At 37.3% G+C, this 26,518-nt stretch overlaps 3 protein-coding genes across 4 annotated transcripts; all 3 read right to left on the reverse strand.

Annotated features, from left to right (window-relative positions):
- Positions 1-1,764: 1,764 nt before the first annotated feature.
- On the reverse strand, positions 1,765-3,446 carry LOC137711747 (U-box domain-containing protein 21-like). The gene has a single exon (XM_068451001.1). It carries the CDS (start codon positions 3,275-3,277, stop codon positions 1,943-1,945), a length of 1,335 nt encoding a protein of 444 aa, XP_068307102.1. The 5' UTR covers positions 3,278-3,446; the 3' UTR covers positions 1,765-1,942.
- A 4,951-nt stretch (positions 3,447-8,397) lies between these two features.
- Positions 8,398-14,582, reverse strand: LOC137710549 (extra-large guanine nucleotide-binding protein 3-like). 2 transcript variants are annotated; one of them, XM_068449613.1, is made up of 8 exons: positions 13,147-14,582; positions 12,922-13,059; positions 12,474-12,578; positions 12,170-12,355; positions 10,748-10,925; positions 9,964-10,196; positions 9,474-9,643; positions 8,398-9,386 (listed from the first exon to the last, which is right to left on the reverse strand). In XM_068449613.1, exons 1-8 carry the CDS (start codon positions 14,191-14,193, stop codon positions 8,804-8,806), a joined length of 2,640 nt encoding a protein of 879 aa, XP_068305714.1. In that variant the 5' UTR covers positions 14,194-14,582; the 3' UTR covers positions 8,398-8,803. The 2 variants fall into 2 exon arrangements, with proteins under 2 accessions (XP_068305714.1, XP_068305713.1); XM_068449612.1 differs by having other exon boundaries at positions 9,964-10,199; positions 13,147-14,581.
- A 75-nt stretch (positions 14,583-14,657) lies between these two features.
- Positions 14,658-18,415, reverse strand: LOC137711625 (uncharacterized). The gene is made up of 5 exons (XM_068450881.1): positions 18,274-18,415; positions 16,882-16,958; positions 16,228-16,369; positions 15,023-15,141; positions 14,658-14,935 (listed from the first exon to the last, which is right to left on the reverse strand). The coding sequence occupies exons 1-5, from the start codon at positions 18,413-18,415 to the stop codon at positions 14,834-14,836; spliced, it is 582 nt and encodes a 193-aa protein (XP_068306982.1). The 3' UTR covers positions 14,658-14,833.
- Positions 18,416-26,518: the final 8,103 nt, after the last annotated feature.

Raw genomic sequence — 26,518 nt, forward strand, 5'->3', positions numbered from 1 at the left:
GGAAAGAGAGGGAACATCATGAAACCTAACCCCTCTAAAGTCAAACCTAAAAGGTCTAAACCTGCAAAATAAGTCGAACCACACAAGGTTAGGAAAAAAAAAAAAAAAAACATTGAGACAAACCGTATGTCGAGATGCACATTAATTTGAAAAGTGAAAGCCAGGCAAGCCAACATAGTCTGAAAACAACGCAGCACAAACCACCGGTGAAGGGGAATAATCTCATACCAAAGTTGGAGAAGACAAACCCATGTTAGCAAAATTGTCAAGAACAACATTTCCTTCGCGATAAATGTTAAAGGTTTAGAAAGTCATCTACTGAATTCGATTCAAACAAATAAACCATTGCGTACGAAGAGGCCAAGAAGGACCAAAATCAACCGATTGGAGAGCGAAAATAACACTAGAAGAAATTTTGTAGAAACCATCACAAAAGTTGTTTTCGTATCATTTTTGCCACAACATAAGCTTCAGGATGACTTATAATATTTTTCTTATCAAGTTTGCAAAATATCTTGAGAAAACCTAACAATCATTTTTTTACACGTCATGATTTTTGTAATTTTTTTTTTTTTATAAAAAAGAGGACAGTCGGTGGTTTCGCCACCACAATCTATACTTTCAAGGGTCGAAAAGACTCACAAATGCATTTCAGCCTGTTCATGACCACCATCGTGTGATTCACAAACGCTAGAAATCGAACACAAGATGTGCCATGTGAAATACGAATTTAAAATTCGTTCTTAACCACTAGACCACCTCGTAACGGTTCATCTTGACTGTTGACATACATGCCGCTTGATAATGTTTTCTTTGGCAATTGTTTTAATTTTTAAATATTTAACATGTTAACTGAGAAAATGATATTTTTACAAGATTTTTTCAACCCGTCATGTCTTTTAAGAATGTGCTGCCTCGAGTCGGCCGGACTGTGTCCTATGCATAGTTCCCACTCGGAGGAGAGGAAGGGCTAAAACACGAACAGCTAAAAAAGTTGAAAAGATTGAAAAGGAAAACGCATTCTTAATGTGCAGCAAATTGACATCTTTGTCGTTCCCAACTCACATCGTACAAAGTGTTCCCATCTTTTTTTCTTTTGGTAGGTATGAAACTATGTCCTTATTATACAACTAGTTTTGGTTTAGTTTAAACAGGTGCATAAAAATGAGTCCATCAGTCGGCACCAACAATTTGACACACAAAAAAAGATGTGTTTTGATCTTTTTCTGCAAAGGAGACTTAAATTGATATAACCATGACCAGCTGGTGCGACATCTTAATCGAAACACATGTTATGAACTGCTTTCAAAATTATTAAAAAGTGATTTCTGATAAATGAAAGTGCTTTCAAAAAACGTTTGACCCAAGACTTAACAAGCATTTATAGGTCGTAAAAGCACTTTTATGGAGGTGTATTTTTCTTGTAAGCACTTGAATTTGTCAAGGTACAAGGACTTGTTTGGAACTGCTTGTAAAATGACTGAAACCGCTTATAGAGAATATGTTTTTGTATTCCAGAAACACTTAAAGTGCGTACTTCCTGCATAAAGCAATAAAGTGTTTTTCCAAAATTTACTTGTCGTTTTACTAAGAATTGGTTCCAAAAATATTGTTACCAAAAATGTTTTAAATCATTTTAAAAGCACTCTCAAACGAGCCCTACGTGTTTATTATAAAAGCACTTCTCTCAAAAGCGCTAATGAGCAAAGTGTTGTAGAAAGTCTCAAACGGGTTCCAAATGATCATTGATATAATACTGTTACATGTAAAAAGAACAGATTGAAACTCTCTTTTACTTCCCAATTCAACTTGCAGAATTGCATCAACAAAATGGAAAACAAATTAATTAATGTTTACCATTTCAAGAGCTCATCATTTGATGAAACCAAAATTAAGAATTAATTAACACAAAGAATATGTATGTTTTCTCTTGAAAAGATCATCAAAACGACCTTCTAATACTCTTGAAATCAACAGACTCAATGCATTCCAATCCAGCTCTGTAAGGATTCAAGAGCTTCAGAAGCTCGTTCGTCTTCTCCTTCGTGTGATCGTCCCCGCAACGAACCTGTAAAACCAACAAGAGCTTCTGAAATGTACCGACTTGAAGGGCCTCAACCAGCACTCTTTCTTCTTGCCTGCTTGCACATTTACACAGCTTCCAAATCGCTGAAATCGAATACTCAGTCGCCATTTCCGATATCCTCAAAATTTTCTTCACTAAAACCGGTATGGTTAGCGCATCAGCGTACGCCTTTTCCCTCCCTTCTTCGCAATCACAAAGACTGTCGATAACCGCCAATGCCCCCTCGCTTACGCCCCTTTCCGAGTCCACAAGCATTTCCAGCAACACAGAAACCAATCCCATCTCCAAATATGATAACTTGATCTTCTCACCGGCGGAAGAAGATGATGAAATCAAGTAGAAAACTACCATCAGAGATGCCTTGGTAATCGCCGGCGAAATTTTCTCTCTGATGAGCTTGAACAGAATGTCATTCACCCCACCAATTTCCGCCAACGCTTCAGCATGTTTAGTGTGATCATCGCAAGAAAGAAGCTGTTTCAATACTAGAAGGGAGTTTTGCTTGACCGAAAGATCATCGGTTTCCTTGAGAAACCAAACCATGCAACGCAATGATGCCTTCGATCCCAAGTATTTGTGTGATTCTTCATCGAAAGCTGGAAGCATCCAACTCAACGCAGAGAGTAATTCTTCGCACACAACTGCATTTTTCTTTTCACAATCGCCCGCAAAAGAATCAAAGGCGGCAGAGAGTACAGATGCAGCCCCGTTCTCCAATATGCACCGCTTGTTTCGCTCACTCTCAGCGGCCCAATTCTTGATTCTGCGCACACATTCGAAGCACCCTTGGTGATCCAAACTTCGAGCTGAGCCCGCTAAACTGAAAAGATTCTCGGAGACCTCGATCGGCATAACAGGAACTCGCGGCGTTGGAACACGTTCAATTCCGTAGCGCTTGTTTTCTGTGCACCATTCTTGAATCATTTTTCTGAGACTATGGTTGGGAATCTGATCAAAGCTTCTCAACACCTGATTTGTCACAGGGCAAGTAAAGTTCCCACCTTCGAGCCAAGTGTCGATGCTCTGTCTATCGTAGGTTATTCCGGATGACAATGTGACCGGATCCTTCATCAAATCAAGCGATATAGGGCAGAGAAAATGGTCCGGGATCAGGACTTCCATGTCGAGGTCCCCTGGCTGGTTTTTCGCGGCGCGGTGGCCGGTTCTCCTCCTTCTCCAGCCTAAACCCATTGGTACAAGCTCGTACACTGACACAACAGAAGTTATAGGTTAAAGAGATCACGAACGAAAAAGCAGAAGAGAACTAGAGAATTTGTTTCTTTTGTTTTTGTTGGTGTTTGATTTTTTGATTGTGGAAAAATTAGGAGGGAGATGATGTAGTTTATATACTAAAAATTTGTTGTCCAAACTACAAGTTTGAGGCTTTAACACGCGGCGTTCAAAGTATGAGAAGTGGGAATCAAAGAAAGGAAATTCCAGATGTGGGGGGGAGGAATAGGTTTTCTTTTTCTCTCTTTTTAGTAATAGTATTAAATAACAACAAAGAAAGGAAATTCCAGATGTGGGGGTAGGATTTGAACGTTGACCGTTGAAGCTTTGAAAGAATTTTAAATCTTAAATCGTCAAAGGAGGAAGTGGTAAAATTAATAGATAACAACAAAGAGGAATAGCTAACAATATGTCACTCAGTATTATGGTCTGATGTATTCTTTTTCACTCGGAATTGAAAGGTCTTAAGTTCAAATCTCGTAAATGGTGAATTCAATACCAAATTAGGTTGCCCGCTATGTGGCTTATCCGAACCCCCCCTGCCCTTAGTGTAAAAATATAGATGTACTCAAGAAAAACCACATTTTTACACTAAAAAGTCGATCCCGGTACTATTCACTTTACCCTTTATTTTGTCTTTATTGTTAAAACTCAAAGGTTTCCAGCCCTTTTCATTAGTTTTCTTAAAAAAAAGGTTCGAATCTCTTAGATGGTGAATTCAATACCAAATTAGGTTGCCCGCTATGTGGCTTATCCGAACTTCCCCTCCCCTTAGTGTAAAAATATAGATGTACTCAGGAAAAAAAAAAAAAAAAACTTTAACGAAAAGCTTTCGGTACTGTTCACTTTAACGAAAACCCACATTTTTACACTAAAAAGTCGATCCTGATACTATTCACTTTACCCTTTATTTTTTCTTTATCGTTAAAACTCAAAGTTTTCAAGCCCTTTTCATTAGTTTTCTTAAAAAAATAAAAATTAAAAATTAAAAAAATTAAAATAAAAAAAAACAAAACAATATACTTGAATTTGGTCAAGTTCGAATCTGAGTTTAGCCAAATTTTTTTTTTTTTTTTTTTTACAGTTTAAATGAATTTAGTATAATTATCCTGTCGTTTTTTTAGGAAGAATTGGTAAAATTAATGGATAACAACAAAGAGGAATAGCTAACAATATACTTGAATTTGGTCAAGTTCGAATTAGCTAAGTTTTATTTATTTATTTATTTATTACAGTTTAAATGAATTTAGTATAATTATCTTGCCCCTTTTTTTAGGAGGAATTGGTAAAATTAAAAGATAACAACAAAGAGGAATAGCTAACAATATACTTGAATTTAGTCGAAGTTCAAATTTGAATTTAGCGGAGTTTTTATTTTTTTCTTTATAGTTTAAATGAATTTAGTATAATTACCTTGTCAATTTTTTTTTAAATAACGAACATGACATTTATTGATTAGTATCTTCTTGATCACTTCTCAAATAAGTTGATCAAAAGAGTCTCACTATATGAATGGTTAACACTCTCACAAGGGAACGATCCATCTAGATTAAGTACAATTCTCAATGCACGCGGTCTTATCTTTTGTGAGAGAGTAGTTTGTCAAGTTACCATATAGAAATTTGTATGTCGACAAGACTTTTTCTACTGAAATTTTTCTCCCAACACGACTTTTGTCAAAGAAAGATGTTAACAAAATAACATATTATGTTGTTAGCAAGTTTCTCTCATTTCAACGAAAATAATAATGATAGGAATAGATATGGTACAACTAGAATTATTGGTCATTAGTTTATTCATTTGCTCCGAGTCCTCCTCTATGTTATATATATTCGTCTTTTTTTTGTTTGCAGTCGGATGTACAGGAATACAAAGTCGGTCGCCTCAAGTCTTCAACAATGTAAGAACGAGTCCGAGCTAGCCAGGTTCCTCGTATCAGTCTAAGGTATTAGCTGCCTTCTTCACAGCAGTTTTGACTTTGAAGGAGTCATAGGCCATTCAATTTCAAACTCCCATTGCATAATTTGACAAGGCAAATATATAATATATATATATATATGGCAGATTTGTAGTCAATGGCGGAGTTAAGAATCAATCGTCTTTAAGCTGTATGAGAAATTACATAATATAGCAATACAATTAATTGGAGAAAAATTAAAGGTTCTTTTTATTGGTATGGAAAATTTTAATCAAACAAATGTGATGGAGCTTTAAAAATTGTATGAAAAATTTGGTATTGAGAAAATTATATCATAAGAACAGACATTTTTTTATGGGTTTTGATAAAAAAAAAATGATCCACACATTAGGCTTGAACAAAATTTTATTGTCAAGAATCAAAACTATTCCTGTTTTCCTTTCAACAGATAGAGTCAATATAGACCATGTTTTTTATATGGTAAAACATAAGGCTCGATTAAAAAACAAAACAAAATGTTTGGCTCAAGCAAGTTTCAAAGGAGTAATAGGCCACCGGCTTTCACGTTTAAAATAGGCAGCCAATACTTATATAAGGGGGTGTTTGTTTGCCCTCACTAAGTAGGACTGGACTGAACTGGACTAAGTATTAGTCTAGTCCTGTGTTTGTTGTTGCACGGGACTAATGTTTATGAGACTAGTAGGGATTAGCCTAGACTAAGGACATCACTAGAGGTTCTTAGCGAGAGTTCCTGGAAACCATGGGACTAGCTAAGACCTCTCTCTGCTCTCTGTTTCACAAGACGTCAACCACATCGTTCCCGCTCTCCCTTTTACACCACCAAACGACCACCACCCTCTCCCCCCTCGCCCTGAACCCACAATCACAAGACCTCAGATTTGCCCATCATCGAGATGCTTTATTGCCGAGCTCATTGTCGAGAGGCAACACTTCTCTACTTAGTTCCTCGGCTTCATCGACTCCCAATCCTGCTCTCCCAAAACCATTTTCAAACACAGATCTAACAAACTTGCAATGCTTCGCCAGACAACTTTTGTATTCGATCTCTCCTCATTCGATTCATTTTGGGTATTTTGGTCCTTCACTCATAACTCCACCAATCTGCTCCTGGAGAAGAATCAGTCGCCGCCATGTTTCTGTTGGACTGCTTCTACGGGTTGTGGCAGAGGGAGGCCAAGATTCTATTTCCGGGTTTGGATGGCGTTTGGGATGATCTGGGGACTGGGTTGCCTTGGACGGAGAAGATAGATGGGGAGGGAGAGAATAGAAAAATGGAGAATTGTTATGAAAAAAAAAAGGTAAAGTACAAAAAACTACCTCAACTATTGGTTTCACGACACTTTCATACCTCATTTTTTTAAATTGACAATGTCATACCTCATCTTTAGAATTTGGTCCAATGTTATACCTTCCGTTATTTAGCCATTTACTTTTCAGTTAAATGCTGACGTGGCTTGATTCGGGACCCACTTTCTATTAAAAAAATCATTAAAATATTATTAAAAACTAAAAAAAATTATTTAATATTTTTTAAATATTAAAATAACAATAAAAAGTATTAAAAAAATAGAAAAAACCCTCATTTCGTCCCTCCCCTCCCCCTCCGCCCTCCTCTCTCTTCTCCCCATCTTCATCTTCTTCCCCCACCTGCAAACCCCCCCCCCCCCAAAAAAAAAAAAATCCAATTTGTCTTCCCCCACAGCCACACAATTTCCCCCCTCCCCACCCCCTCTTCTTCCTCCTGCAACCCAGAAAAATAAAATAAAATAAAATAAAAACCAGATCCCGTCGGCGGGAAGATGAGTGCGCAGAGAAGGTGGATGATGGGTGCGGAAGAGGATGTAGAGAATGGATAAGAGTGGTGGATTTGGGGTTTAATTGGTTTGATGGGTTTTCAAAAAAAAAAATTTCTTCCTCCTTTTTTTCCTCTTCTTCTTCCTCCTTCTCCTTCTTCTTCCAGAGGGGGGGTGGATTTTCTTTTTTCTTTTTTCTTCCTCCTCCTTTTTTTCCTCTTCTTCTTTTTCCTCCTTCTCCTTCTTCTTCCGCAGGGGGGGGGGTTGATGGGTTTTCAATTTTTTTTTTTTTTTTTTTTTTGGGATTTGCAGGTGGTGAGAAGAAGATGAAGATGGGGAGAAAAGAGAGGAGGAGGGGAGGGATGAACTGAGGGTTTTTTTTTTTTTTTACTTTTTATTATTATTTTAATATTTAAAAAATATTAAATAATTTTTTTTTAGTTTTTAATAAAATTTTAATGATTTTTTTAATAGAAAATGGGCTCCGAATCAAGTCACGTCAGCATTTAACTAAAAAGTAAACGGCCAAGTAACGGAAGGTATAACATTGGACCAAATTCTAAAGATGAGGTATGACATTGTCAAGTTTAAAAGATGAGGTATAAAAGTGTCGTGACACCAATAGTTAAGGTAGTTTTTTGTACTTTACCCAAAAAAAAAAAGAATGGAATATCCTAATAATATAAATTAAATAATATAATATTAATATATGTAGAGTAAATAATATAATATTAAGATTCGTTAATTATTCTGTTTTTTAGTCTGACACTGTATCAAACGCTTCACTAAGTCAATCCAGCTTAATCCCTGAAACTAATCCAGTTCGAGATAATCTGATGCAACAAACGCACATAATTTCAAGATGGTCCCATCTTGGCCTCCATGTGGCATTACTTATTTTACGCAATTTTTTACACGTTTTTGTAGAGTCCATTTCGTAATGTATTTTAATGACCTGAACCGTTTTATCTTTTAAAACATCATTCATAGATCATCCTTACAAAAAATTAGACAAATCCTAAAACATTCATTTCTAGTGAAAAAATAGATAAATACAATTCTACAAAGAGATCTTAAACTCTTAATGTAACAGGCATATGATTTTAAGTTTGGGTAATCCTTGGTAGAAATGATCTTTTAAAAGAAAACTTAAGCGATAAACGGTTTGGATAGCTAAAGTACATTAGGAAACGGACCTACAAAAAAGTGTGTCAAAAGTTGGGTAAAAAAAATGATGCCACGTGTGCATGTTATACATTCCCCTTAAAATAGAAATAAATAATTAAACCAGGTTAATTCGAACGAAGCAAATGGACATTTTAACCAAAAAGTGAAAATTTTAAGAAAGTTGCTTTTTTATTCACTTTTGAAATGCTGTACAGAAGAAAACCACTCCTTTGAAAATGAGCTTATGTTACAAATCAATTTTTAGCCCTGTACCTAACCAGCAAGATTGTCAAGGAACCTTGAAACCAAATCCGGCCTAAGACGAAAACAAGTCCGACCTAAGTTGAAAACAAATCCGGCCTACGTCGAAAACAAGTCCGGCCTGAGAAAGAAGAAGGAAAAGAATTAAGAAACAAAGAAATGCAGCCGACTGTCTCCGTTAATCGTCCTTCCATCAGTTAATCAAATGGCAGCAAGGAACCCCACATGTCCGTTGGAGCTGTTTCGGTGTTTCCACAGCGACAATTTCACGCCTTCAATCTTTCACTTCGAATGGTGCTCACTTGCAGAGCCAAGTAGTAGCCTGGTCTATTCCTGCCTGACAAAAGGAGAAGAACTCATCTCTGTGCTGTAAAATGAGTCGTCCCCGTTTATTGCAAAGAAATTGTCATTCTTTTCTTCATCCCACTTAAGGACCTCCCTCACGTACTTGAATGCCTCGTCAACTGAGGCACCCTCCTGAGCTCGGGTCTGCGCCACAAACAACTTTTCGCCAGTTATGGATGAATAGAGCTCTTTGAATTTCACTGCCACGTAATAATATGCTTGCTGTGCCATAGACTGATTATTACCATGGGGCCTAACAGGACTGAAGTCCTTTAGCCACTCGCAGGCAGACAACGGAACCTTGTTTATCTTCTCTTCAAAGGCATCATATTTGTTAAGAAAGAGCACAAACGCAGTGTCTCTGAAACAAGGGTGCCGTACCAAAATCTCAAACAAATCTCTGCTTGCCAGCATTTTATTACGAAGAAGACCATTGCCGTCGGCCCACATTTGATCATAGTCACTCAAAGCAACACAAAATATCACTGCCCTCACGTCTTCAAACATTTCCAGCCATTTGAAACCTTCACTCAGTCCCTTGGAATTGATGCGAATTAGTTGATACCTGGGACAAGGAAACCCAATGAGCAAAAGAAAAAGTAAGAGCAGAAGATAGGAAGCTCGATTGAGTATGAAAGGATGAAGATTTTACTTAGTCAAGGCAAGGGGGTATTCATGGTTTTCATTGTATAGCTCGGACATGGCACTTCTGTCATCAAATGAAAATTCCATAGAGGCAAGTCCATTGCTCTGAGTAATGCCCTCAGCATATAAAATGTCCTTCTCGGAAGGCTCATACTCATTACTTGATATTTCTATAGCCTGTTAGAAATGAAACACCGCACGTACATAAGAATAAAACATGGAAGATTGGAAATTTAGTTTAGCTAGCGACAAAGTAATGCAATCCAAGCCTGCTTGAAATGTCATCACGTATATATCAATCAATTAAACCACATTTATTCCAAATATATCTAGTATTAATTCAAAGTAAATGTGAAAGATCATAAACTAAATATGAAAATACCATCAGTGGAATACTACCAATCCTCTGATTAACAAATTTGATCTTCCAAATAAAGTGTTAACAGACATGCAATTTGGGGAGGAAATATGTAAGGCCAAAACGAGCAATAACTAACCCTATCCAAGAAATATTTGGCAACTTCAGGAAGACAGTGTAATTCCTCCCTCCTCGTATATGTTTCCTGGATGGCAGGATCTCTCCACACTTCATCTACAATAGGAGCATACTCACGTGTGGCAGCAGGAAAGAATGCATCCAAGTCTCCGGTTGCCATGATATCCAGTAGCCAGTCAGAAAAGTGCTTGAACCTTTGGTTGATTGCATAGATGCTTCGCTCACTTTCATCAACTACTGTTTCACATAAATTCATTTCACAGTCAACCACTAAGGTTCATCCATGCCTAGAAGCAGAGAACCAAATAAGCAAAATAATCTCTCTTAAGATGTAAACATTTTCCACTTCAACCAGTAGAATATTTTTTTTTTAACATCAATGTCAACGGGACAATTATGAGTTTAAGTTATGTTAGACATAAGATGGAACCAATAACACTAACTCCACTCCCTTGGGTAAAAAACGACAAAAGGGACAGTAGTTTTCACTTTCGGAAAGACAAAGTTGACCAACAGCAGCAGCAGATAATCAGACTAAGAGAAAGGTTGATCTGTCTATCAATAAAAGCAGACAATTCCTATTGACATGACCACCGTCCATCCAGTAATCTCAAAGTATCCAAAAATGTCAGCAGATATTGCAATGTAACTTTGTTAGAAACAACTACAAGAATCATGGATCTAGAGTTTTGTAGCAAAAGATGGACATGAACATAGCAAGCAGTCACCTATCAATTTTGTAATCAGAAAAAAAAGAAAATCCATGTTCATTATCTAATAGAGACCTGAAGGGGAATCATGAGCAGCTGACGAAGATATCCTATTCTCTGTCAATGCTTCCTCTTCAAAACGTTCTCGGCCCTCAAGTAAAATACTTAGATACTTATACATATTGCTTTGAATCATGAGTCTGATGTTTTGCAGCTCTTCGGAAGTGAACTTGTTCCCATATAATAACTTAGCCTGTTCCAAGGGAAAAAGAAGGATAACATAAGCATTTTTAGGATGTTATACTGTCCAAGAAATAAAGCTTCTGATACCCAAAAAAAAAAAAAAGCAAATGAAATAATATACAACAAAAACAAAAGCACGGAGCCCTAGGGGCTTTTCGCTAACCGGTCTTCAGGGTATCATGCAGTTTGATTATCCACAAAAGGTAAGTTAGTACATTAAATGGACTCCAATCCTATTTTATATCCTTGTTTTCCCTTGCTTTGAATCTAAACTGTTCACACAAAACCTAATGACTGACGAAGCTATACGTCAGCACATCTATGTTGATGTACAAATTAATGTTTTCCAAGGTGAATGCCCACGCTTACCATACTTGCAATATATCAACAATTCAGCTAGTTGGATTTCCCCGGCTTCTATTAATAATCTCAATCCACTCATACATGCAGCATGATAGAAGTTTTATCACACATTCTAAATTCCTAGTTGAGGTTGTTCAGTCAAAAACTGTTGAACTATAAGCCATGAGCTGATTAGTATTTGAGAATAATCTTGTCTTTAATTGTGTATTCACTTGTGCTTAGAAATTGCCAAGTGTAAGATCAAATTATGTAAGGCCATGAGTGCCATGTGTGATGATCCTAGCTATTGCTAGATGAGTGGCTGTGATCTTTTCTTCTAGAAGAAAAGATCCAGCTAAGCCTTGTTAACAGAATTATTCCCTTTTGCACGATTGTGTGTGCTGAGTGGAAAATATACTTTTATAAGTAGAAAAGGTTCCTCTGTAACTTGCAGAGAGAATAGCAGTCATTTTCATCATTCTCAGTGCATTTTCTTCTTCTTCCATTATACAAAACGTTAACATGGTATCAGAGCCAGGTTGGATTTAACAATCTGGACGTAAATCTGTGAAGCTAGCCAATGATTTCAAGGAAAGATTGCAAACTATGTAATGACATGTGGGAAGATAAGGTAATTTCACTATAACGGTAAAGGAAACACATTTTAATCGTCAATCAATGAGTCACGAAGAATAGAAGGCAAATGCAACTATTAACATCTTTGCATTATGTGAAGAAAGTTTTTAATACTTGATAGTTGGACAACTGTAAACCAAAAAGGAACCATGATAGAGCAAGTCTATTCCAAAGTCTAGGTTGACTGGAGCAGAAACTACAAAACACGTAAACTCAAAAAGACGTGCCATGCAGACACCCTGAAGAGGAGGGGGCTTGAAAATAAAAGACTAATACCTGCTTGAAGATTGTGCTAGTTCCAGATCCCTCCAAGCCAAATAACAGAAGTTTCTGAACTCTTCCCTGTTCCAAGTATTCCGGAACTGACCTGCTTGAAGGTGTCGTAGGATCTTCTTTTGCCCCACTTTGATTACCAGATGGTACGGGCAATGAGAATAATGAACAAATGAAACGAGTGGTTGCCTGCCTACCAAAAACCAAACTGCAACTGTATAAAAATTTGACTCAAAATCATCCGTCACACACAATTTCAAACATGCACCAAACAACAAATAACCAACATTCAAGGTAACGAAAGAACCTTTCCCCATATATTCCCCTTAATGTTATTTTGACCTTCCTCCTCATAAGAGCCATCATCATACACCCAGAAATGAGTATCCGGAGGGCACTGCACTTTGGCCAACTGAAATGGAAAATCATAAGCTTTGTCGTATTGTAATCAAATGATTTATGTAGTCGCCACAAAATTTCAAGAATTGTCATCTTATTGTTAACTTTTGTGAGAAGACTTTTAACCTAAACACATGATTATCTTACAGAATTATTTATGATGGGAAAATCCTGTAGTACGAATTCACATTCAATACAAACACATTTGTAACCGTTGGAATGACGGATTCACTATTTCATAGTAGAGGTTTAGGGTTTAGATTTCCAAATTAGCTTTGCATTTGTTTGTATTGAATACGAAGCTGTACTACAGACAGACACATTCATTATGAAATTTTAGGTAATCATTAGCATACCTTCAACACCCTAAGCTCAATCTTTGTGATCTCTCGACCATTCATGAACACTTTGGTGTTCCCATTGCTAGCATCGGACCGAAGCTTACCCCCAACATTGAGTTTCGAGCTAATGATCCTATCCGGCTTCTCACCTTCCTGAAATCAAACACACAGAACTATAAACATACAAAACACACAAAACCCTACTGCAAAATGCTCATCCATTAGCAAAAAAAACCTCACCTCTCCCCAAAAACCAGAATCCTTATCGTACCAATACCTCCCCGGCTTCAACTTCTGAGGAGGCAATTCACATCCCAAAATCTCAGCCAGTTCTTCTTCCCTCAGCTGCCTCCCATTCACAACCAACTGCTCCGGCCGGAGCTGATTGGCGGGGCACTCCTTCTCGGCCCTCATTATCTGCCCAATCTCCAAAGGGCTGCAAACCCTCGACAGGATCCTCGAACACTTGCCCAAGCTCGACCTTTTCGACTCGTCTATCGGCTGCCCAATGCAGCTTACACATTTCCTGCCCTCCGGCATCGACCCCATCGCCTTCAGAAGGCAATTACTGCAGTACTTGGCGTCGCACACCAAACACCACTCTCTCTCCTTCAATCTGTTCCCTTTCCCGCACCTGCTGCAAATTCCTCTCTTACTCGATCGCCTCCCGGGCGAAGAGGCCCATGCAACCGGCGACCCTACCTGTTCGGTGGCGGCGCTTGATTGCGGCGACGACGACCTACCGCCGTCGTTATCGTTTTCGGGGTCGTCCTCGTTCTCCAAATCTCTTGGTTCATTGAAAGTCACGACAGCCGCCCTCTTTCCTCCGGTGGCGCCGCCGATCGGTTTTTGCTCCAAGTTCGAGTCTTGAACCGGCAACTCAGAGCTGAAACCTTCCTCCGCTCCTTCAAATTCCGATCCTTCCTTGCTGTTCCGCAGCTCCGGTTGCCTCCTCGGAGTCGGAAACGACACCGTTCTACTTGTCTCCTTCACAACGCCGCCGTTCCTCGCCCGATTGAACCGCGAGACCTTCTGACCAACCGGGGAAGCCACCGGAATCGAAGACGCGGCTTCAACCGAACCGGCGGCCACGGAAGAAGAGTGAAGATTGGGAGAGTCGATGTTAACTGGATCAACCTCGGGGAGGTCGTAGGGCAGCGGGGGACCTTCGTACTCGATGGCGATGGAGTAATCGAGGTGCTCTTCGTCGGGCAATGGTGCGCCGGCAGGCAGCATCTTTCTGAGGAGGTCCTCCCAGCTCTTCCCGTCCTCCGGTTCGGAAGCCATGGGGTGCTTGGTTCCCGAGAAAAAAAGCTCGGGAGAATGAAACGAAAGGTGATTGCTTTGCTGTGCAGAGCAGTTGGGGGGAAGTTGGTGGAGGGAGAGTGGAGGATGGAGGGATTCCGTTTCCGTTACTAACAGAAGAGTGGAGAGATGTCAACGATAACGACGACAATTTTTTAGATTTCAAATTGGTGTTTTTGGTTGTTTACAAATAAAATATCAATTTTGAAGAGAGAGATAATTTGACAGACAATATTCCTCGACAGCTGACACCAGGAAAAACTTGGCACAGGACGGTGAGGTAGCGTAACTTATTTGAATGTGATTTTAAAATGATTAAAAATATTTTTGAATTAATTTTTACTAAAAATACAAGTAAATTTTGAAAAAGCATTTAAAAATACTTCCTGAAAGAAGTATATAACTGGTACCGAAAGCACTTCAAGTGCTTTTGAAACCCAAAAACATCTTATGTGAAAGCGATTTCAGCTATTTTAAAAGCACATTCAAACGAGCACTAAGTTTATACATTGAGTTACTACTCTTTTAGTAGGTCGACACGTCATGAGTAGCCGTACGGTACTTATCACCAACAATTGGACTTCGTTGGTGGAAATCTCCCTAACATGCCATTAGTGCCGTTTCAATAAAATGAGATGGTATACATTAACTTCTGCCGCTGCTGCTTCTCAAAACCGGACACAATGTCATCAACTGCTTCCTCCCACGATTCAGCTGCTTCAATCTGGAAAAATTCAAAGACAATGTACCCGTCAGCATTACTATTTTGCGTTACAGATTATTGGGAGTCGATGCAACCATAAATACAGACCTCCGGGCAAAGATCGAAAGCAAGACGAGCTCCTACAGCCGCCTCCCCGTGGTTATCCTTTACCTCCAAGTTGAGTATCAGTACACACTTCCTAAGAACATGGTCCCGGTTGTTGAGATCTATACATTGTGTTGCACACGGGTCAGACAAGCAAACAAGGATGGCATCTTCGAGTTACAGATAAACTTCATAAACTAAAAGATAAACAAAAGCAAATGGTACCACAACTCTTGAAGCTTCTATTGGATCTTGGGACACAAGTTCAAAGTTCCACATGATCATTTCTAACTAATATAAAAGCAACTCCTAAAACAACAGCTTTGATCAATTTAAATTAAAGAACCGTTCACAGTTAGATTATTTACCAAAAGTAGAAGACTAAACATGGAAAGATTTGGTTTTGTGAGGTCTTTCAAGCGAAAGATTAATGAAATCAAATTCGTAGACAACTCTGATCAAATCCAGTCTCATTAAGTTATTAAATTGTCATCTTTTAATCGTAAGAAGAGTAGTCCCTCACACCGACAGCCTTCTCGCACCAAGTTTGAAGCATGCAGTCTCAAGCCAACAAAATTCAACTTTCTCCCCGACTGTCCAGCTCTGGTTTATTACTATCCTACAAGTTCAAAATCCGGTTCAAAACAAATTCTGCCACAAGCTCAACTAAAGAAACAGATAATTTCAACCATCCGATATGATTTTTGTCAAAAACTCTATCCAGGTTTAAAATTTATGTTTCCTTGAGATTCATTTAAGCATAAGATTCTAAAACCAGCAACTCTGTTGTATGATAAGTTCCAATAATCCTGGGAACCTATAAACTCCAAGTTTCTTACTTTCTTACAATTCCCCCTTGGAGAAGAATCCATTTCAAAATATCAATCATTGCCCTGCTTTCATTACCATCTCCAATGATTACGTTAAGCTGAGAGGAATCGTATGCGTATAACTTAAGAGCTCAAGGTTAACTTGGCAATTGATCAGCTCATCTACATTGCTAGACTAAAACACGTAGACTGATATTCTGAAGGTAACTAAAAACAACTCTACCAGCAATTCATATTCCAACGGCTCAATAGAAAGAGATTGCCGAGAAACAAAATTACCAACACAAAGAAGAGCAATAATTGATCGATTTTCGAATTGCTACTATTGAAATCCAAAAGATACCAGCCAAAACTTGGGAGAAGGGAGTTAGAACCAACCTTCAACAACCATGTCAAAAACCTTTTCTTCAAATGTTATCACCACATCAAAGGAACTGTCGGCAGCATTGTCCTGCCACCGCTGATGTGCCAGTTTGACTCCCGAGTCTCTTTTAAGCATAGGCAAGATACCATTACGCTTTGTACCTGTAATCGTCGTCAAGGTTTCATTTTGGTTATATAGAAAACACAGTTCAGAATGCGATGTACGCACATAAATTTCAATTCATACACCCTACAAAACTCGAACATTGCTACTCAGACCTACCAATCAATAGCATTGCTACTCAGACCTACCAATCAATAGTTGTCATCAACTAAACTATTCGATAAACACGTAGAATCCACAAATATCGAATTTTGCGCATAAACGCCACAAGGGTAAGTTCATCACACAAAATCTATCAGACTGCCCACTTAATTTCCAAAGATTGAAGCTTTGAGCCTACAATCCCAGTTGCATATTTCAACAGAGAATCTCAAAGTTCTTTTTCTTTTCTGTTAACCAATTAGCTCCTACAAAAAAATTTATTTGCAATATTTTCTGGATATTTATAGGAATTTATTTCATCACTAAAATATCAAAGTCCCCAAACCCAGAATTCCAAAAAACCCAATTGAATAAAATCGAAAGAAGAACAAGTTTAGAGGAGGATACAGTTCGGGGTCTTTTCGCCGGAGATCGTCGAACATCTGCTTGTAAGGAGTGCCAAAGTCGTAGATGTCAACCCACAAAACACCAAAACACCTAACCCAACTCAAGCCAAATATGTGAACAAAAAGCCAAAAACCAAACAAAAGCTAAATTCCCTTAAAAAATTAGCCCAAATGCAAGTGGATTCACCATAAACAAGCCCAGCCGCAGCCCACCCACTCCCCCTAATTGCCCCACGTGGCATCAAGCCTTCAGCGTCCGACATGGGGGGGCCCACTGTCAGGGCAGCAATCGGCCACTTGCAGGAGCCCAATGGCTCTAATTTGCATTGAACGACTGATATATTTGGACCGTTGGATCAAATATAATCAATCTAACGGTAAAAAAAAAAAGATCTAACGGTTGAAATTTAAATCCAACGCCTAAAATAATTATATTTATTTATTTATTTATTTAACTCAAAATTCACTTAAAAACTCTATAAATACCTATGTATTTATTCAAACATCCACACAAAACTCAATTTTCTCCTACAATTCCTCCAATTTTCTTTCTACCATTTCTCATGTGGCAATGTGGATCTTGTGAGCGTTATATGTATATTCTCATCTCTACCTAGCACGAGGCCTTTTGGGAGCTCACTGGCTTCGGGTTCCATCGGAACTTCGAAATTAAGCGAGTTCACGCGAGAGCATTCCCGTGATGGGTGACCCACTAGGAAGTTCTCGTGTGAGTTCCCAGAAACAAAACCGTGAGGGCGTGGTCGGAACCCAAAGCGGACAATATCATATTACGGTGGTAGAGCGGGCCCGGGATGTGGTGGACCCTGGGCCGGGATGTGACATCAATTGCCCTACAGAAGCGCTTCAGGTTCTCAATAGTAGTAGTCTCTGCAAGTCGGCAATACTCGTCAGTTGAATCTGCAGAGCACCAATTAGCTAGCATCCAAAATGCAGATGTGAGCTTCTGATGAGGTGATAGACTTTGTCGGCGTACGACATCTATCTTCCTTTCAAATCAATGGTCATGATTGACAACTGCGTTCAAGATGCTTTCAAAAAGCTCTCTCGTCAGTGTTTATACATCTCTATCATGATTTTCATATTCTTCTATAGTGTTTCATGAGTTTCATGTATCGATTTAGTGATTTTTCAATATTTATCAAAATTTAAATATTTTTAAATTAAAATGTTCATAAAATTAATTTACGATAGTCTACATAATTTTTTTTTTAAAGTTAATTTAAGAAAAAAATTAGCCTGAGTTCATTCTTTAATAAGCTGGGGCTAAAATTTTAGACTAGAATGATTGGAGTAAAAAAGTTATTTCTGAGCTAAAAGCTAAATTTTTTAGGCTAAAAATTTTAACTTTTAGCCAAAAGGTTAGAGATGGTCTTAGAGATGGACCAGGGAGCTTCACGTAGGCTTCGGTGCCGTACAAATTGACGTAGAAGCCTTGTCGCTTGAGGAGTGAGCGAGCCTCCATGCTCCAGTTCTGGTTCGATGAACACACCATGGCGTATCGGAACTTCATGGCTAACAAAATTTCATTGTCTCTGTCTTTTTCACAAGTCACAATCACTGTTCTATAAATCCTCCGTCTAGCCACCGTTCCGATTAATCTTTAGGCGTTTAAAAATTAAGAAATAGTGCATCTAGACCCGCCTAGGAACCCGTCTAACTCGCGACTCTCACTATTATACAAAATAAATAACTTTCATTTTGCATTTATTTTTTCAATAAAATGTAAGAAACTTGTTGAGTACTCGAGAGTGAACATTCACTATATGCTTGTTTTCTATGTTTTCAATATATTTTAATACTTTATAATTTATATGTAATTTTATTTTACAATTTATGTCCTCCAAAACAATTATGTATTTTTTTAAGTATAAATAAGTTATAATTTATATGATACTTAAATCGGCTTAATTGCCTAGAACCTACCTAGCCATCTAAACACTAAGTTCCAACCCGTTGTCCAACTAACGTCTAAACTTGATCAACATACGTCATGGGGTGGGGTTTCACTAGTTTATCCCAAGTTGTCATTTTATTTTTCTTTTTTATTTTTTTGGAGTGACTCGTTTAGACGAGGAAATTCAAGTGAGGGCGGTTTAGGAACCCACCACGGGTGTAGAAAGATACTGATAAATATGTCAATTTAAATATGGGTGTAAATAATATGTTGGGTATAGAGATAAAAGTTATGAGTTCAAATATTTTTTTTTTTATTACAAACAATATTACTACTTTAGGGGCATATATTCAATGAAAATTTTGAGAGATTTTAATTGATTTATAAATATATAGATTTTGATTCCTCAAATTCCCAGGAGAGAGATATCAGATTTGAGAAGACTTAAAATATATTACGAAATCTCTTAAATTCTGTTGAATTCCCTATTTTTTTTAAATTTTTAAAAAATTAGTTTCTAATTAAATCGACCTAGGATGTTAAAAACTCATTTAAAATCCTGATTGAATACATCTAGACTTTCAAAGAATTACTAAAATTTTGATTGAATACCTTTGAATTTGTAAAGTTGATAAACAACTTGTCCATCATTAGGGGTGTGTATTCAATTGAGATTTTGAAAGATTTTAATGGATTTATAAATTCTATGGATTTTGTTAGAATTTAATTGATTAGTAGAGATTCTATATGAAATTTTGATTCAATTCCCTCAAAATCTCATAAAGGAGTTGAGATTTGTGAATGATATGAAATCTCTCAAATTTTCTCCAATTCCTCAACTTTTTAAATTCTTTCAAATAAATTCTTAATTGAATACACCCGGAGTGTTATAAAGTTCTTATTGATTATACCCGGATTTTTAAAGATTTTAATAAATTATCTTAACATTCTAATTGAATACACGTTGAATTTCAAATAATCACTTTAAAATGTTGATTGAATACCTCTACATTTAGTCTTTTTTTTTTTTTTAGAACTCGGTAGTCTTTTCTTAATGTTTTCTTTCTGTTTGAACCCATTAGTCTTTTTTTTTTTAGAACTCATTAATTCCTAAGTGCATGCCAGACATTAAAACTATACATGTGTGTGTGTTGCACATGATTAATTATTTGCAAGTTGCTAGATAAATGAGGAAATGTTGTGAGAGAACAGCCAGGAGGATACTTTTAGAGATTCAATCAAACTTGACAGCTTCCGACTGTAATATTGAAAGTTTATACAATGACTCAGCTATCGACTGCACGTTACAAAGTCAATTAAACTCTGTAGCTACGTCACAATTTTATACGTCATTAACCTTCTGGAAATTGGTCTCATGGAGGTTTTGCAGAATCGGGGATTGGTGAACGGTCTTACACTAATATTGTTTTCAACTTAATTACATATTCATTTACTTGTCCAGCATGAGTGCGTACTTATGAATGGTACTATGTAATTATAAGTTGAAAATGGTTTTGTCATACTCCTGACTAAGATTTCGAACAATGTATACATTTTTTATTAAAAACATGAAGAGCCCAACTTTTTATAAAGCACACGCATGATTTATTCTTTTTTTTTTACATGAGATTCATACTTTTAATGATAACGAGTAATGACGTTTAAGTCAAGAAATTTTAACATAATTCTTGTTGATAAAAAAACATAATACAAGTTGAAATGTCAATGAACAAGTCATACTTTTAATGAGTCATTAAAATATACAAATTATTGAATGGTTGGATTGTTAAAACGTAACTGTCAATAAAAAAATAGAAAGAGAAATAGACGGTTGCATCGCATGGGGGATTGTACTGGCTCTAAAATATGATATATACCAGGTTAACTTGGAGCTAAGGAGCAAACATTAGCAAGCTAGAAAATCACGTCAAAAATTGAGAGAGAGATCGTTGGAGTTTAGAGGATGGAATTTTATGCGCTGAAATCAAACGAGAGCAGCATGTACTTGAGGCACGTACCTGAACCTATCGAAAATCTTCATGGGATTCTCCAGTTCTCCAGAAATGATCAGAACGGCGAGGACGCAAGGTTCCTGGTGGAGATGTCAAACACCAATCCGGAGTACGTGCATATCAAATGTTCTTCCAACCGCAAATACTTGAAAAAGGCTCCGGAGAAAGGGACGCCATGGATCCTGGCCGCGGCCGAGCAACCAGTTGAAGACAGAAACCAACCGACGTGCACATTGTTCAAGCTTGAGCCTTCCGGAAAAGAATACCACGACAACGACAAAGTCCGATTAGTCCACGTGCAAAGCGGGCTCTATGTAAGGCCAATTACTGAAGGAAAATTCGAATCGTGCCTCGGCGTAGTGACAGAGGAAAATTCACTAAGCTCCTTTGTTTTGAAAGCTGACACCAACAACAAATATTTGTGCTACCAACTTGATTTAGAAAGCGGCACTAACGAGATTCTCCGATTTTCTGAAGAAAATTCTAACAGCCGGTTCATAAAGTTCACCACCGAGAAGCCAAACAATGAGAACTACGCTGACAAGAATTTTGTGCATATCAAATGCTCCTACAACGACAACTACTTGAGAAGGGCGGACCAAAACAGGGTACAGATCTTAGCCGCGGCTATCGACCGAAATGAAAATATAGACAATTGGGAGTGCACATTGTTCAAGGTTGAGAGTGTCGGAACTCCCGACGGCAGCAACCGAATCACGCGCTGCCGACTCATTCACTTGCAAAGTGGCCTCTATACAATGATTAACGGAAATTTTGATGATTTATGCCTCGGCGGTAAAACCCCTCACCCCGACAATTTGGATGTCTACACATTGTCTAGTCTTCCACTATCCTCATGATCATGTGATGTTTGTAAGTTAGATCTTGAAAGTTTTTATGATTTATTTTCGAGCATGCATTGGATATTATGGAGTTTAATTTCTAGGAAGAGTAATACTAGAGAGATTAAATTTTTTTAATTAAATTTGTAAACTAAATGATGTAGTTGTAAATTATTGAATTATTAATTAAGTGTCGATTAACGTACTTGTTTTTTATTGATGACACATCATTTAATTTAAAATTTTTGATCTCCCTAATATTAGTCTTCTAGAAAATATGTTGACTTTAATGACCAGTTGAGAATATTTCCAACTAGACGTCTGGGTTAGCAACGGCAACATCTTCTAGAATTCTATGTTCTTGTTTATCTTGCGTTTGTTTGTCAGCCTTTCTTTGGGTTTCTATGTAATCTTGGGCTTTTGTCGTGGTAATGAATATTTTCAATTTTCCAAAAAGAAAATCCAATAGTTGAGAATGGATTTGACAAGTTGTTAAGTTGAATATCATATTACGTAATGAGCTAATTGAATATAAAATTTTATTAGACGGTATTAAGGGTGCAACTTGGGCAGGTTGGAAGGTCAATCCAATCCTAACTCAACTTTTATAATTCGGGCTCGAGTTTAGGTTGGGTTTTATTTGGGTTCTTTTGGGTTCGGGTTTAATTGGGTTCGGTTCAGGTTGCCCAACTTTTTCGAGTTTAATCTTGCAACAACTTAGTTTTCAAGAATTCCTAAAAAAATTAAGCCAAATGGCATCAAAGCTAGTTAACTTTAATTTCATAAATCAATCAAAGCTGCTGAGCAATTGCTTTGAGACACAAAAAATTTAGGTTTTGGAGACTAAGAATTTACTATAAAGTTTTAGGATTTAGAGACTACAAATATGAGCTGACTAATCAAAGCCTCTTATTTTCTAAAACTTAAGTAATTATAAAGGGTAATTTATTAAAAAAATATTAGAAAGGGCGTTGATTTTTGGACTTAGTCAACTTGGGTGTAGTATTAGAATTAATTGATATGGGTTACAATCTGATTAGATAGGGTCTGGTTAATCGGGTTAGGTTGGGCTGGGGATAGATGGGCAAATGAGCAATCCAACTCAACCCAATCAATGAACATGTTGAAATTGGGTTAGGTTCCGGCGGGTTATAACTAAAAAAAAAAAACTCACTTGTTCGGGTTTAAAGTCCGGTTGGACATGGGCGGGTTCGGATTGGCCTAACCCAAGTTGCACCTAGATGGTATTGCCAAGAATGCTATTATTGATTGAATAACTAGCATGCTATTTATAATAAACTAACCTTAACCTTAAAAGGTAAGAAACCGAAACCCTAATGCTAACGGGCTAAGCCCATAAAACCAAATATTAAAGTAAACCTAAATACTAATATTTTTCAACACCCTCATCAAACTCATGTCGGTATATGACATGGGTTTTAAACAAGCAGATGTGGACTGACTCCATTGGGCGGACTGGCTCCATTAGGTGGACTGGCTCCGTTAGGTAGACTGGCGAACTTGACTGGCAAATTGGCGAAATAAGCATATAAGTGCTCTCGTCACTAAATAGACGAGATTTCCATATCCCAAGTGCACAAACAAACTGAAACAAAATACTATCACTCGAATGGCCACAGGTCCAAGCACTCAAGTGACGGTTAAAAAAAAAATCCCAAATAGACTAACACCAACAATAGAAGATTTCAACAACATGCCACATTGCTGGTGTGGGCCTCTCAGAAACTCAAAAACTAACAATTTTTCTCCTTGCCCGCGTGGGCCTATCTCATAAAGAAACCTCTTGTTTTTTTTTTTCCTTCTCTTTTATTTTTTCTTGTTCCTATTTTTTTCCTTTTTTTCTTGGTGGGACCTTCTCCCCGATCATGCAAACCATGGAATGCAGCAATTGTGGTTCAGTAAATGGCTTTGTTCTAAAAATCTCCATCTAGGCGCTAGGCAGTTGGTTACTGTCCCAATTAATGTCTAGATGTTTGAAGATTAAGAAATGATGCCTAGACCTATTGAGGCGGCAGTCTAGATCGCCTAGGCATCCGCCTTGGTCTCGACTCACTTAGACACAAAATAGATAACTTTCATTTTGCATTTTATTTTTTTTTTCTTCAATAAATTGTAAAAGACTTGTTACATACTTAAATGAACACACATTATATGTTTGTCCCTATGTTTTCATTATGTTCCAATACTTCATTATATATGTCATTCTATATTGTAGTTTGTGATGAAATTATATATTTTTGAAGTATAAGCAAACATTTATTTAAACGAAATATAATATATTTACTTAAATATGTCTAATCCGCCTAGACGCTCGCCTAGCTGCCTAGGTCCTAGGCCCTAGCCCATAGCCCGATTAGCACCTAACGTCTTTTAGAACCTTGGTCAATAACAACATGTATGATCACCGAGAATTTCTGGACTTCTAGTTACAGGTTGAGGCAAGAAGATCAAACTCGTGGATGCTAGGGTTTAGTTGTGGTGGTTCAAACAGAGATATAAGGCAGTTGTGACAACGGCCAGGGTAGTTCTGGTTCTGCGATGGTGATGCTGATCTAGGGTATAAGCGGAATCGATTAGGTGTGGCGGTGGTCTCGAACTTAGGACGGATTCGAAAAGGTCTAAATGGCAGTGGTTCAACAACAGTGGTGGTTTCGGGGCAGCGAGGACAGAAGGTGTGCGAGGTTTTAGGTGCGACAGTGCCGTGGTGGCTACATAAAATTTGACGGAGTGGTAATGGGTGCAAATGGCAGCTTTGATACAGTTTGGGTTCTAGCAGATAACAAATTGTGAACGGTCGCAACGAGTTTGGGTTCTGGGTTTTGCGCGGTGTGCCTTCCAAGCAAACAGATTCAACTTTTTTCTTTTGTTTTCAAACAAAAAAAAAACTGATAATGAACAAACAAACAAATCGATATCAACCCCAAAACAAATTAATTCTCGAAGGATTTAACTTATTTTGATACCAAATTGAATATCAGAGTATGCAACGAACTAATTGAATATAAAATTTTATTAGACAGTATTGCCAAGAATGCTACATGAACTGAAGAGACTACATTGTAACTAACTTATTATCGACTAAATAACAAACATGTTATTTATAATAAATTAACCCTAAATTTAAAAAGGTAAGAAACATAAACCCTGAAGCTAACAGCTAAGCCTCGAAAACCAAACATTAAAGTAATCTTAAATACTAATATTTTCCAACAGTTTACACAAGTATCATATGCGCGAGTGAGTCATAAAATCTCAAAGTAGTTACGTACTTTTGTATATTTTTTTGAAAGAGAATCGATAGAAAAATGACCACAACTTAGACTTTTGGAGAAAAACGTCTTGAATGATGTCAGAAAGATACTCCTTTCAAATTACATTGTGATCAATGCCTAGAGCAAACCTGGCAAGTTGGTGAGCCACCCCATCGCAACGACAAAAGAAAGGGAAATGCTAAGGAACTCGCCCCCAAGCGAGTGTGGAAGAACTCTCCTTTCATGTAATAGTAGGGGTGGTTCGGTATGGGATACCATACCGAAACTAGTATCCCGAATCCCAAACCAAAATTTTTCGGGACGGGAATTTGAAGACCAATCCCAAACCAAATTTTCGGGAATCCCAAATTTCGGGAATCCAGAAATATTTTCGGGATTTTGGGACAAATCGGGAATCCCAAATTGAAATATGAAATTATGAATTGTTCTTCAAATATATAATTCAAGAACACATTCATGAACTAGGAATTTCATTTCATTCACACTACCATTTAATTGAACACTGGCATGCCTGACTGTTTTTATCATAGTCAAAATTCAAATTAATTAAACCCTTTTTGCAATATGTTGAGAGACAAAAGAATCAAGTCTTCTAAAATCATCAGCCATGGCAGCAGCAATAATAAAATCCACATAAATATCAAACAAAACATGAAAAATATGCAAGGTGTAGGGCATTTCAGGTTGCAGAGCATGAATTAGAAACTACTAGCATCAATTATAAAAGAATAATATATATATATAATAATTAATATTATATATTTTCGGTTCGGTATGGGATTCCCGAAATATCGAGAAGCCAATCCCGAATCCCATACCGAAATTTTGGGATCGGTTCGGGATAGCATCCCGAAAATTTCGGGAATTTCGGTTTGGGAAATTTTTGGTTTGGGATCGGGATTTTTTCGGTTCGGTTCGGGATTTTTGGGAATTTTTTCCACCCCTATGTAATAGTACTTCAAAAGTTAATACTAATTACGGGTTCCATAATTTAAAGGAAATTTTAACGAAAAGTATATGGTACTGTTCATTTTAACGAAAAATCACATTTTTACACTAAAATGTCAATCATGGTACTATTTACTTTACCTTTTATTTTGTCATTTTCGTTAAAACTCACAATTTTTAAATTATTTTCATTAATTTTCCTTAATTTAAATTGACAGTGAACCCATAACTACTAGCATGATCAAATGAAGGAGTATTTCGTGGGCGAATAGTCCTTTCAGACTCGCTTTGGGACGAGTCCCCCTAGCATTTATTCAGAGGAATATACTTAAGATCTAAGAAAAATAGATTTTCAAACTACATGAGTATAAATGTCAAGTTTAATTACATTAAGAGTAATGTTATCCACATACCCATTTTTACTTTTTACACGGTCTTCTCAACTTTTAGCCATCAAATCGAATAGTTGAAAAAGATCGATAACAAAAAATTAATAAAAGTGTGTGAGAGCTAAAAACGAATATGTGAATAATACTATCCTTACATTAATAACACGAATTACATCATGTCACGCATAAAAATAAAACTCAACATATGTTATTTATAACGAATCGATATTTTAAA

This window comes from Pyrus communis, chromosome 12 (assembly GCF_963583255.1).
Source record: "Pyrus communis chromosome 12, drPyrComm1.1, whole genome shotgun sequence".
Classification (NCBI taxonomy): Eukaryota; Viridiplantae; Streptophyta; class Magnoliopsida; order Rosales; family Rosaceae; genus Pyrus; species Pyrus communis.